The sequence below is a fragment of the Pavona decussata genome, unplaced genomic scaffold (assembly GCF_977016875.1).
Source record: "Pavona decussata unplaced genomic scaffold, jaPavDecu1.1 SCAFFOLD_58, whole genome shotgun sequence".
NCBI lineage: Eukaryota > Metazoa > Cnidaria > Anthozoa > Scleractinia > Agariciidae > Pavona > Pavona decussata.
In genome coordinates this window covers 4,383,405-4,396,186 of record NW_028145480.1, presented here as the reverse complement: position 1 = coordinate 4,396,186, position 12,782 = coordinate 4,383,405, and the positions used below count along the sequence as shown (strand labels likewise).

The 12,782-nt window shown below is 36.8% G+C and overlaps 1 protein-coding gene across 9 annotated transcripts in view; it reads right to left on the bottom strand.

The window, feature by feature from the left end:
• LOC146479794 (uncharacterized) overlaps positions 1–12,782 on the bottom strand; it is a 78,203-nt gene that overhangs the window by 44,022 nt on the left and 21,399 nt on the right. For 7 of the 9 annotated variants that reach the window (XM_085110629.1, XM_085110633.1, XM_085110632.1 and 4 more), the window contains exons 3-11: positions 11,879–11,893; positions 10,219–10,286; positions 9,271–9,507; positions 7,779–7,926; positions 6,600–6,667; positions 5,386–5,622; positions 4,216–4,363; positions 3,172–3,239; positions 1,730–1,966 (exon numbers count right to left, since the gene is read on the bottom strand). In XM_085110629.1, the coding sequence (XP_084966755.1) occupies positions 1,730–1,966; positions 3,172–3,239; positions 4,216–4,363; positions 5,386–5,622; positions 6,600–6,667; positions 7,779–7,926; positions 9,271–9,507; positions 10,219–10,286; positions 11,879–11,893 (1,226 nt within the window). Of the gene's footprint in view, positions 1–1,729; positions 1,967–3,171; positions 3,240–4,215; positions 4,364–5,385; positions 5,623–6,599; positions 6,668–7,778; positions 7,927–9,270; positions 9,508–10,218; positions 10,287–11,878; positions 11,894–12,782 lie in introns of those variants that run through there. The other 2 variants (XM_085110631.1, XM_085110637.1) reach the window with 2 other exon arrangements.

The following is a 12,782-nucleotide window of genomic DNA, read 5'->3' as shown; positions in this document are numbered from 1 at the left end:
ATTTTTATTTACGTTAAAATCACAAACAGCAAACAAAGTTAGTCGTTACTTTAACTGATTATATGGCTTATCGTACCTTTAAAACCCTTTTCACAAGAAAAGACGAGTTTGCTTCTAGCTTCCAAACGACCATTGAACCTTTCGACGCCGCCGAAATACCTTGCATGTCATAACTGTCACGTAATATACGCGGACCTTAGATCCACAAACCACATGGAGCATCATGGTTTCTTGTGGATACTCTGAATTTGTTGGCGGAATTTGTGGTCCAGGCTCAGACAATCCGGCAAATGTTCAATGCGTCACGATATCGTTTTATTTACCCAAAAATTTTATTTCATCAAATTGTACACGAAACATTGCTATTTCGATGAGTATAGTCTTGGTTGACAAAGCCATGTACCAGGATGCTTTTTTTTTTTTTGCGGTTGAATTTTAGCATTATTTTGGCAGGCTGTAATTCCGCTAGAAACAGTTAATTTTTAAAATTTGGCCAAAAATTCTGGTTCTCGTTTAATGTACATTTGACAGCGTGAAAGTGTGAGGGAATTAGTTTACTTACGTTCAATTACTTCGATTTTTATGTTACTCCTGTGTTATGCACCTATCAATGTTAAGCCCGAGGGGGGGACCCCGGGCATATGTGGGGCATTTGACCTCTTTTGCCTTCCCCACCCTCGGGAGTTTGACTTAGAATCAGGGCCCCAGGGTGGGGACGTTTGCTTTTTTTTTGCGAGGAGGACTGGTAGCTAGTCACTTCTGTGCCGGCCATCTTGGAATTCACTGGAGCGCTGGCTGGAAAGCACGGCTGTTTTTGAGGTGAAATGCTAGATTTGTTGATTATTTTCCTCGGATTACACAAAGCATCAAAGGAGTTTAAAATATAAAAAAAAAGCTTGGCAATTTATATCAATTATTTGTAAAATATACACAACAACTACTATGAACTTTAGGGATATAACTTCCCTAAGGTGGGGATATTTGATCTTATTTGACCCAGTTTTGGGGCCCCACGGTGGGGACTTTGACCAAAAAATCTTCTGAAAAGTCAAATGCCCCACGTATGCCCGGGGTCCCCCCCCCTCGGGCTTAACATTGATAGGTGCATTACTCCTTCGTTATTTCAAGACGAGCGGCCCATACAAGTGACACTTTTAAGTCGGTTTTATCCGCTCACAGGCCACCAGAATGAAAAAGTCACTTTGAAGGTAAAACAATTATCGAAACAAACTGAAATATGTCTTTCTACGAATGGTTTTAGTACTCCTTTATTATGGCAAAGTTTGGCGACTTTCGATTTTTCTATCTTGCATGGTCGTTGGTGAAAGTCCCTGGGGAGCGCTCTTAAAGTAATTACGATTGCAAAAATCCCCGTATTTTTGTGTCTGTATTAAATGTAATGAGTGTCGTAGTCTTACTCACCCTGTCCCGTGTTGCTTTTAATCTTGGGGTTATGTATTTTACAGTGTAACTACTCTTATATTTCTTTTAATTTTCTGGGCCCACAGTAACTGGCTCACGCTGTTGCGGAATCCCTGCCACTTTTTCTTTGTTACTTTGTTTGATTACCTAAATGTTTTTACATCATGTTGCCGCAGCTAATAAAATGAAATAACTTAAAATAAGTATTTTTATTTGATTTTTTAAGCTCAAAGATACTGTTTAAGGCCTATATATGGATTTAGATACACTATTACTTGCAAGGCATTTTATGATGTAGACCTATTACCTTGTCTTGTGTAACAAAGTCTGCACCATTATCGCTGTAAGCCACTTTGAACTTGGTAACCCATTGGTCATAGTCATATCTGCCTTGGATTCCCACTGCAGTTACTTTGACTAGATTTGGAAAGGTCACTTGAATCCACTGGTTTTCATTGTTTGCTTTGGCAGACCAGGCGCCAGTTTTACCTCCACCGCTGGGTTTGTTGAGTCTGGCGTTGGTAGCTCCGTGGCTGCCAGCCCACTTACAATTAAATGAAACACAAAGGTAACTACAGTCAATTCTCTCGTTAGTGACCACCCTTTGGGCACGACAAAGTGGTCGCTTACGGGAAAGATCAACAAAGAAAGCCTAATACTGGATTGATTAGTTAATTAATTTCAAAAATATATCACCTAAGCAGCTAAAATTAGGCAAATAGAAACTAATTTATTTGAATTTTTTACATCTATTCTTTCTTCTTGTGAACCTTTGTGTAACATTTTGGAGCAGAACACTGTAACAATACGCGTTTATTTACAGATTTAATTATAGCTATCTTCTTTTCCTGTAAACTGTTTTTATCTGTCAGCAATCCGGGTTAGCGTCATTTAAAATTGAACTTTTTTCACCTCTGAGTATTTATTTTACTAACGATCATAGCTGATTATGTTGGCTTGTCGCTTAGCGGAAACAGAAAACAAAAGAACATGTCAAATGTCTGGCCAAAAACGTGGTCGCGGTACCCTTAAGAAATTTGAGTGGTGGCAGCTCTTAAAACAGTATTTGACTGAGAAACAAAACGGTTGTTTACGAATTGGTCGATTACGGAAGGTGGTCGCTTACGAGAAGTGGTCGCTATGAGAGGGTTGACTGTAAACATTTTATCCATTAATTGAATGCTAATAAATTTGTATAAAGCGAATTCAAGTGAGGTGGACATGGAGTGTCAGCATCTGATGGCACCGATGTTTAGACCTGCCAGTCTGTCAAAAATCTCACCTCAAGCACCAAAACCTTATGTGAATTTAACTACAGACCAAATTAGAACGACATGTTATAAATATTCTCCTCGTCTTAAAGGTTGTGTGATGTGAGTTCCTGTATTGTTTCCAACCGAAGTTATTTAGCTTTGAATTCGTTGATCGCATGAGGCAAAGGATAGCCATTTCTCAGTTCTGTAGGCTTGAGTGTCAGCTAGTTTGTTCTATACGTGAATTTGAGCCTTAAATTCTCACACTGTGGTCCCCCCACTTTTGATTGAAAAAGGGCATTTGATCATACTTTCATGTTAAGTATTAAAATATAATATTAGTATATTAATAACAAGAAATATTATTAAATTAAATATTAAAGAAACGCCTCGGAAGCTTTTGTTTCATTGTTATTGATAGACTTATTTTCTTTTTGAGAAGAAGGACGGGGGAGGGGGGAGTCCAACAGAACTTTAATAATAAGCTACGAATTACCTCGGATGAGGCCGATATGGCAGAGTTTGGAATGACGTTATTTTCCATTCCTAGAGCAGAGGCGCATTCTACGAAAAGAATAAAGAAACGATCATTTTATCCGGATATCAATACGATCTAATGTAGTTCTTTAAGTACCTTAACCGAATCCTTCAGTAATGGGGGCCCATCCGAACAATACATAAAGTTCTGAATCGAAGATAACATTGAAGTAACCTCTAATGATTACTCTTTGCTCAGGACTCGAGACATAGCTGTTCAATTGTTCCTGGAGATCTTAAGAATACTCACGCTGGTCACTAACCTTTTTTGACTCGTAGATGTTGGGAAAAAAACATAATGTTACCCTTGCACAGCCGCATTCAAACTATTCCGCCATTGTGAACAGATCACCTAAACACGATTCCTCCTCAATTTCTAAATCATTCCTAAGGAGTATGACGACTCTGCAACTCTGCGTTTTCCATAAGTTCTCGATTTTTTTGGTACTATATGGTACTAATACTATTATTTCTTGCCGTCGTCATCCTTATCATTATAAGTATCACCAGAATTACCAATCATTTGGCAGCTAAAACATTACCTGAAAAAGAAACAAGGATCCATGGGAAACCTTAGAGGTATTCGAGGCGAGGTAGAAGCAATCTAGGGCTAATCAGTTTGATTGATGTGATTTTATTGGGTGAAATGTATACTTCAAGGTTCCCGATTCAATGTGAGAGACCACGATGCTGCCATTGATTTTTCAGCCTATAAAACTTCAATAAGGAGCTTCTTTAATTAAGGGGAGTTTAAATTGTGGTTTCTTAAGTACTTTTAAGGAAAATGGAAGACTATTCCGTACTTAAACACCGTATCTTGAGAAAGATTTGATTTTTTACGGGCCTGGAATTCTGGAAAAAAAAATCATCAGTTCCCGAACGAGTCCGATATTTGTGAGCATAATTCACTTCTGAAACATATTCACAGTAGACAGCAACAAAAGAACTAACTATGCAAATCATCCTTATCAATCAAACAAGTATTTTATTTATCACAGTATACCTGATGTTAGATGGCAGCCATACAGTTCCATCCTCAATGATATGTGCCCATGCCATTGAACTGGAATTATGCGAAACGCTCGACCTTGAACCGCTTGCTCCAAGTCGTTGATAACTATACCATTTCGGTTACTATTCCCCGTGTATACCTTAAGCAAGATGTGAGATTACCAAGTCATCACTGGTGATATAAATTGAGCAATCCGCAATTTTGATCCATTCTACCTCATTATTTAACCTCACGTCCTTACTTCTATTTTTAAAAGATTGAGTCGAGCATTGCATATCGACGTTAGGCGATCGGTCTGTCTTACTGTAGTTAGACCTCTTTTCGGCTATGCAGTACAAATTTGTGCTCCTCAGTCTATTGACTTAATTACAAGAATGGAATGAACACAGAGGCATGCCACTAAATATGCTATCAAATTTCCTTTTTCCTGCACAGTTTCGCACATGGTTAGACTTAAATCTTTGGATCTGCTTCCATTTACATTCTGGCATGAGTATATAGATATGGTGTTCTTTTTCAAAATCATTTATGGTTTCGTATCGGTAGATCCATTAATTATTCCTAAAGCTCGCATCACGAGGCCTACAAGATCTTCACCTAGTGGTGTTATTAAATTTGTAGACCCTAAATGTCACACAGTAACTTATCAAAAGTCCTACATCATCAGATGCATACGCGTCTGGAACGTTGTTGCTGATGAACAGAACCTGCGCATGAACCGGCCCTGAATGATTTTAAACAGGCAATGGTAGAGTATTACGAGACCGCCTTAAGTAATTACGACTGTAAAAATCCCCGCACTTTTAAGTCTGTCTGTCTTAAATGTAATAAGTGTCGTAGCCTTGTTTAGCCTGTCTTGTGTTGCTTTTAATTTTGTGGCTAAGTATTTTAACTGCTCTTATATTTTTTTTTTCTAATTTTCTGGGCCCGCAGTGACTGGCGTACGCTGTTACGAAATCCCTGCCACTTTTTTTTTTGTTACTTTGTTTGATTACCTGAATGTATTTACATGATGTTGGCGAAGCTAATAAGATAAAATGAATAAAAATAAGTATTTTTATTTGGTTTTATCAGCTGTGCTCAAAGATACTGTTTAAGGCCTAAAAATAGGATTTACATACAACATTACTTGCATGCCATTGCATGATGTAGCCCTATTACCTTGTCTTGTGTAACAAAGTCTGCACCATTAACACTGTAAGCCACTTTAAACTTGGTTACCCATTGGTCATAGTCATATCTCCCTTGGATTCCTACCGCAGTTACTTTGACTACATTTGGAAAGGTCACTTGAAGCCACTGGTTTTCATTGTTTGCTTTAGCAGACCAGGCGCCAGTTTTACCTCCACCGCTGGGTTTGTTGAGTCTGGCGTTGGTAGCTCCATGGCTGTCAGCCCACTTGTAGTTGAAACACAAAAGTAAGTTGAAGATTTTTTTCTGTTAGCTAAATGGGAATTTAACTAGACGAGTTGAACTGGAGGGGAAAGCCCTAAAGGAATTAACACTTGTCGTTAGTGGTTCCTGTCTTTCAGAATCTTCCTCTGAACCAACCCACTCACACCTGAAGCCCATTAACAAGATCAAAAACAGACCAGAACAGCCTAAGGTCCACTCCCTATCCAAAATATTTATAGCTTCCATTGCTTCTTTTATTGAGGAGCAGTATAAGTAACAAGACAAGGCCCACTTTTTGAAAATAACAAGAACCCGAAAGTTCAAAATTCAAGCAGCTTCTTCAAGGTAACTTTAATTTATGGAGATTTCAGTTGCCGCTATGTTTTGGTTAAAAATTATGTTTTGTAAAAATTTTGTACGTGAGTGCTTTTGACACAATATTTGATAAATTTTCATACAATCTGAGGGTAGAAGACCTACACAAATTCAAGATTGCTGCCGTTCAGAATCGATAACAGTCGGAGCCCAACCCAGAGTTAGAAACCCCAAGATATTAGATTAAGTTAAATAGAGATCTTCACAAAGGCAAATGAAAGTACACAGTTACTTCCAAAGTTTGTATTGACTCATAACTTTCCCTGATATGTTCAATTTACTCTACGCCTTTAATCCTCCTTCATTTATATCTTGATTTATTGATTTATTGATTTATTTATTGATATTTGTTTTCTTGAGGAAACTAAACCAACTTTATTACGACATAATAACCTCGAAATCCAACATGATAGATTTATATGAAAAACCAAAAAAAACTTCCAAAAAGCATTGAAAGAACGTGCACTACAAGTCATGATTAGTTGACAGACCTTTAATATTATTTGGGTTATACACGATCTCACCTTTCCCCAGTATCCCCAAGGTAAATATCAGTTACGCTACTGTGAAATAACATCGAAGAAAATTTAAAATAAAATACTTACCTCAGAGGAGGCGGTTAGAGCAGAATTAGGAATACGGTAATTCTCCATCCCCAAAGGTGACGCACAAACTACATAAAACGTTTATAATAAATTAGTACATGATAACAGTTGTTTGGTTAAATCCCTTAAAAAAGTAAACGTTGTGAATTTTATAGAATGCTATACAGTAATTGTTACAATCGCATACTCATCATCATCAACAAAAAGATCATCGTCACCATTGCCGTTACAGTCCTTTTCTTCTTCTTCTACATCATCATCATCATCATCATCATCATCATCATCATCATCATCATCATCATCACCATCATCATCAGCCTCACCACCATGAACATCACCATCACTTTTATCGTCATAATTCTCCTTATTATAATTATTTCCACCATAACCATCTCCGTTGAAAACAGTAATTTGATCCCGATCATCTGCCACATCATCATTTCATAATTAACCCTTTCTAGGCCGTTTTTATTTAATTTTTTTTTAGCCTGCTGGGGCCACATTATTATGCGCCCAATCTCAATTTCCCCCTCCCCCCCTCTCCCCCACCGATCAATAACTTCGCAATTATAAAAGCTACGACAAGGAGGATGGAAGCATGGAACGGGAAGTGATGATGTCATATGACATGAATTACGACGTAATTGCCAAATGGCGGCCGTTTTGGATCCGCCAACTTGGGTTTCTGGATTTTCCAACAACTTTAGGAAAGGACCGTAATTCAATGAAAACTGAGTAATGGAAACCAATGATCGAACACTCGTGTGCAAAGACGTTTAGTAAAGTATTTTTTCTCATTTAAAAAAGAGATTTTCCGTTTATGATAAAATAAGCCTTCAAATCAAAGTCAATGAACACTAGTCGACCGCATCGAATCTTTTCCTTATAAATTTCTCAAAAAGGGCTAAAATTTCATGGCATTTATTCAAAAAAACAAACAAACAAACAAAAAAACGTTATTCAGGTTCAAAGTCGCCTTCTCAGAATCCGCCATCATTTGATTATCGTAATCATGAACTCGATCATCAAATAATGTCAAACTCGCCGTTTTCATCATAATAAGCATCACAATTATACGGTAACCATATTTTCTTCGCACAAAGCCCTTATTTAACTATACCATAAGCTACCACAAAATACCATTGCCAATCGAGAAAATATTTTAATGCATTACAGCACCTGATGTCAGACGGCAGCCATACAGTTCCATTCTCATTGATATGTGTCCATGCCACTGAACTGGAATAATTCGGAATGCTCGACCCACAACGGGTGAATCTAATGTCCTGGAAGCAACGCCATTCCTATCGTTGTTTCCATCGTATACCTAAAGAATTCATTGAAGAAGAGTAAAATTTTTACTAAGTATTTTTTAAAGCAATTTTTATTAGCTTTACATACCGCAGAATATAATGTTTATAATAGTAAACACCACTCGCGTTACACTACTTACATTAATTACAATCTGATTTACAATACTAACAATACTAACTACTACACTTATAATTCTAACGATGTTTACTATACTTACAATACTAATAATACTTGCAAAGCTCACAATACATATGTACTTACATCAGCCTACACTAATTACAATAGCAACGATATTTACAATACTTACAATACCAAACCTTACATCAGAACAATATATATAGCTTTACAAAAAAGATTGTTCGAGTATTTGTCATTACAGATATGTATTTTTCTAATTCAATTCTATCATATACTAGATTATTGTAATCTGCAAATTGGAACATTCTTTCATTAATCGCATTAGTATATTAGAAGTACTTTCCTGTTATGATCACGTGATTGAAGGTTGAACAAGCTGACGAGTCATTTAACACATCGTAGATAATTTCTTTTTCCGAAAGTGTAGTTATTTTCTTTGTGTGGAGCGAGTTGTACCAATTGATAAATTCGCCGAAAAAAGGGTAGCTATCTAACAGTTGGAGAATAAATGCGAGATAATTTGCTCAATATTGCTACAATAAAGACAATAGGGGTTTGCTTTTTTCTTTTTCATTTTATTTAGCCGGAATGTTATTTGTATATAAAGGAAGTTATGGATAATCTTATATTGAAAGACGGATAGCCTTACTTCTCTTGTTACCTGAAAAAAAAGGCAATAAATGCGTTTTTGGTCTTGTGCATTAAAGCTGAATTCTGTTAATCTTTTCTTTTTCTGCAGTGGGAGGAGGATACTGTTATCCATCAATTAAGTTGTTTTAGATAATTTTGCATGTAAGCTTGTCGATTTTAGTTTGGTTGTTTTCAGTAGCGCGACATTGATCTTCTTTTTTAAGAATCGCCTTTTACTGACTTGGTATAGCCGAAATTAAACCATGGTATATATTGTAGAAAGTTACATTTAATGTTAAACTTATTTAAGAACTCTTTAAATGAGATGAAGCCATTTTGGTCCAAAAATTAAGTAAAATATCTGCATTGATAGTCAGGTCATTTTACACCTTACATTAGCTTAGATCTGGAAAGTAAAGCTTGTTTGCTTAACAGATAGTTTGAAACCAGGAGCTATATCATAAGGCCTTAAAGCACAGTCGTTTGGCTAAATGAGGCCTGAGAAGAACAGTTGATGGTAAAAGTGAACCTGAGACGAATAATCATCACGGTGATACTGATCAGATTAATCAGATACATTGTAACATACTTTGTTTTGTGTGACAAAATTTGCTCCATCAAGGCTGTAGGCCACTTTAAACTTGGTAACCCATTGATCGTAGTCAGATCTGCCCTGGATTGCCACACCACTTAATTTGGTGACTTCAGGAAAAATGACTTGAATCCACTGGTGTATGTCGTTTCTCTTAGCAGACCAGGCGCCCGTTTTACCTCCACCGGCTGCTTTGTTTAGCCTTGCGTTTGTTGGTCCATGATTACCATCCCACTTGAAGAAATAAATGTAGAAACAAATTAATTAATTAATTGAAATAAGGAGTGGGTTGCTCTTACGAGTGCAAAATAAGGTGGTGTGTGAGTTGTGTCGTCAATGCTTATTAAATGGAATGATGTATAAGACACGCCATAAATGTTTGCATTTAATTTTTTTGTTCCCTAAGCTTCACTTAAACTTAATGAAAATAACTTTCTAAGTATTAACTTAAGACACGATAACTTGTTGAGTGCAGCTTTCTTGATGTGCTTTGGCGCTACTCTGGAGATACTCTGATTTCAATTCAGGCAGCAGACAGCAAACTTCAGTTTGTTTCTTTGTACATTTTTTATCTTTACATTTGTGCAAATTATGTCAAAGAAATAGTTATCTTACATAAAATAAAAATACTATAAGACGACTGCATGCCAAATATGAAGACCTTTGTAGATTCAGAACCCTTCTGTGTCCCTCTGTCCCAAGAATACTAGACGGTTTTTGGAAACTTTGTTTGCAAAAAGAACATTTAAAGGAAGAGAGTGGTTAAGAATACAAATTATTATCTGTTAATGGCGTCACGTAAAATCGTTGTATTTATTACGAAAGGACTAGCTTTGAAGAAAGTGTCTCAACCAGTGCTTCTTGTATGGTAACACAAACTCGGCAAATAAATGTCTGTCTACCGAAGAAGGTGCTGTGTTTAAACGCATAGATGGTTTGTCATACCTGAGAGGAAGAGGTGATATAAGCGTCTGGTATAGCCCGATTCTCCATTCCGAGGGGAGAGTCGCAATCTAATGAAGAAGATGAAATGATAATTTAGAGGAAAGAAAGTGATATGGGAAATAATTGATGACTGAAGCAACTTTCGCCCTGGGACGTACGTACAAAGACTGGAGGCACGGGATTACCCTCCCTTTGGGCTTGTTAACTGCTTCAAACCTCTCTTCAAAGGGACACACTCAGTTTACCTCCAACTTTACACATAATTTTGTTTTGTCTAATAAATCTAAACAGATTGCCAAGCTAACAATACAACATAAAAAGAATTTAAAAAAATTAGATTCATCTGATAACGATGATAACTCAGCTTTTGACTTTCATACTGAAAACGTGTGCCGTATTTCACTATAACAGTTGGGTTCGGTGTAAACATACTGTTAGTGCAGTACTAACCTCTCAAATAAATATTTTTTCTTCAAAATATCTCAACAGATTGCTGAGTTCAATACGTCATTTAAAGGACCCTAGTCAGCCTCCGCCATTCTCGATGCCATCGAAATTATTGATATTGCATGGTGAAGCGAAATCTTATTGCTTTCAGTACTGTAAGTTGTGTTCCTAGAAATATGTTTCATTATCTTTCGTAGTTTTAAAGTGATTTCATTCATTTCGACTTACTCCGAATAAAATACAATCGCCAAACTCTGACATATAAACAAAACAAAGGTGTGGCTGACTAGGGCCCATTAATAGCTAAGGTACTGTAAATTTCTCTGCAAACGACGATCTGGAGGTCAAGAGCAACCAAACTAGCTAAACGTTTTGCCGTGTTTCAATAGTTACCGCCGGGTTGCAGTGCGATTCTCGAGTACACGACTATAATAATTTCAGTGGCAATCTTCGAGCCGCTGTAAACAACTTTATATCTTTCGTTTCCTTGAATTGTTTATTTCCTAAACCACCATGATTCACTTGAAGACTGGGAAGCAATGAGAAGAGGTCAAATGAGGAAAAAAGCCTCATTCACCTCGTAGACGTTCTGGGAAACAGTGAATACAGCGTCGATCGTCAGCCACAAATTCTTAAAGTAAGACTGAAATAATATAATTTCTTGTTGTTCTTCTTCTTGTTCTTCTTCTTCGTTAGCTACTAGTACTATAACAAATAGTACTAAGGGGCCGCTTACATGGAGAGAGGAAGATCCTAGCACTAGGAAGAAGGTGGAAAATTTTCGTTTGCTTTACATGCAGAAATTTCGGCTGAAGTGGCTACCAAATGGAGAAAGAAAAGAAGAGTAACTTTCGGTCTTGAGTAGCTGAACGCTGGCTACCGCCATGTTTGTCCTTTTTGCCCTAGGACTAGGATCTTTCGAGCAAAACTAGTTTACATGGTGCTGGGATCTTCTTATCTATATCTCTCAGCTAGGAAGTTCCTATCTCTAGGAAAATCGTAGAGGGCGGATCATCCTAGCGTCATATGTTTACTCTATTCAGTTTCCATGTAAAAAGTTGTACTTGGCCCTAGCGCTAGGATCTTCCTAGTGCTAGGATCTTTCTTCCTCCATGTAAACAGCTCCTAATACCTCTCCCACTTCAGATAATGATGAATTTCAGTACTTGGGTTTTATCATAATTATTTGAAAACATAAATAAATTCAGCTTACCTCCAACGGCATATCCTAGAGTACAAAAAAAATGGAAGTTAGTGGACATAAAAGCCAAATTCAGTCTAAATGAAGCTTAAAACGACTTAATTAATATTTCACTTGTTCAGATATTTCCATCCTTCTCCTGTTATCAAACTTTTAATTGTTTCATTATTTCTTAATTTCACCCCTGTCTCTTCCTTTTTCCCGTGCCTTTTCTCCGACAAATTTGTACCATTGCCAACTTAAAAGCTTTGCATTAAGGAACGTTAAAGAAAATTAAAACTACCGTCTTTATGTTTACGTGATCTCACGTTTTATTTTTTAGCAATAATTCGATCTTGCACGCTCCTAACTGGTTTCCGTCGAAACATTACAAGTTTGTCTTTTTCTCAATGCATACCTATTTATATCAACATTGTAAAGTTAACGCTGTAAAGGAAAAGGATGATTAATTGAAAATTTCGTTTCACCTTAAGAGCGGATCCATGTAAATATAGAGAAAATATGTGAAATATCTTTGGCAAAGTGAATTCGCGCCAAAATTTCTTTAAAAATGCAGTTTTATCGGGCGCCAAAATTTTTTCTCGTTGCTGATAGAAGAAAGGGGAAGCTTTATCATACCAGATAGCTTTTCAGTGGTTTGGAGTTTTGTCAATATAAAAACGTCTTGTGAATAGCCTCCAGAAAGCATACCGTGATTGACCAAAACGTTTAGAGATTTAAACAATGCCGTCTAGGTTTTAGCTGAAAGGAAACTTAAAAAATGTTCCGACAACTGTGAAAAAGGAATCCAAGGCACGGAATCATGTAGAAAAAATACACGAGCGAGTTGAAAATGCCCTAAATTTTACAGTCACAAAAGTGCCAACCCGACTCAAAATGCAAATTTTCAACTATCTAAATTTTGAGTGAAATCAAA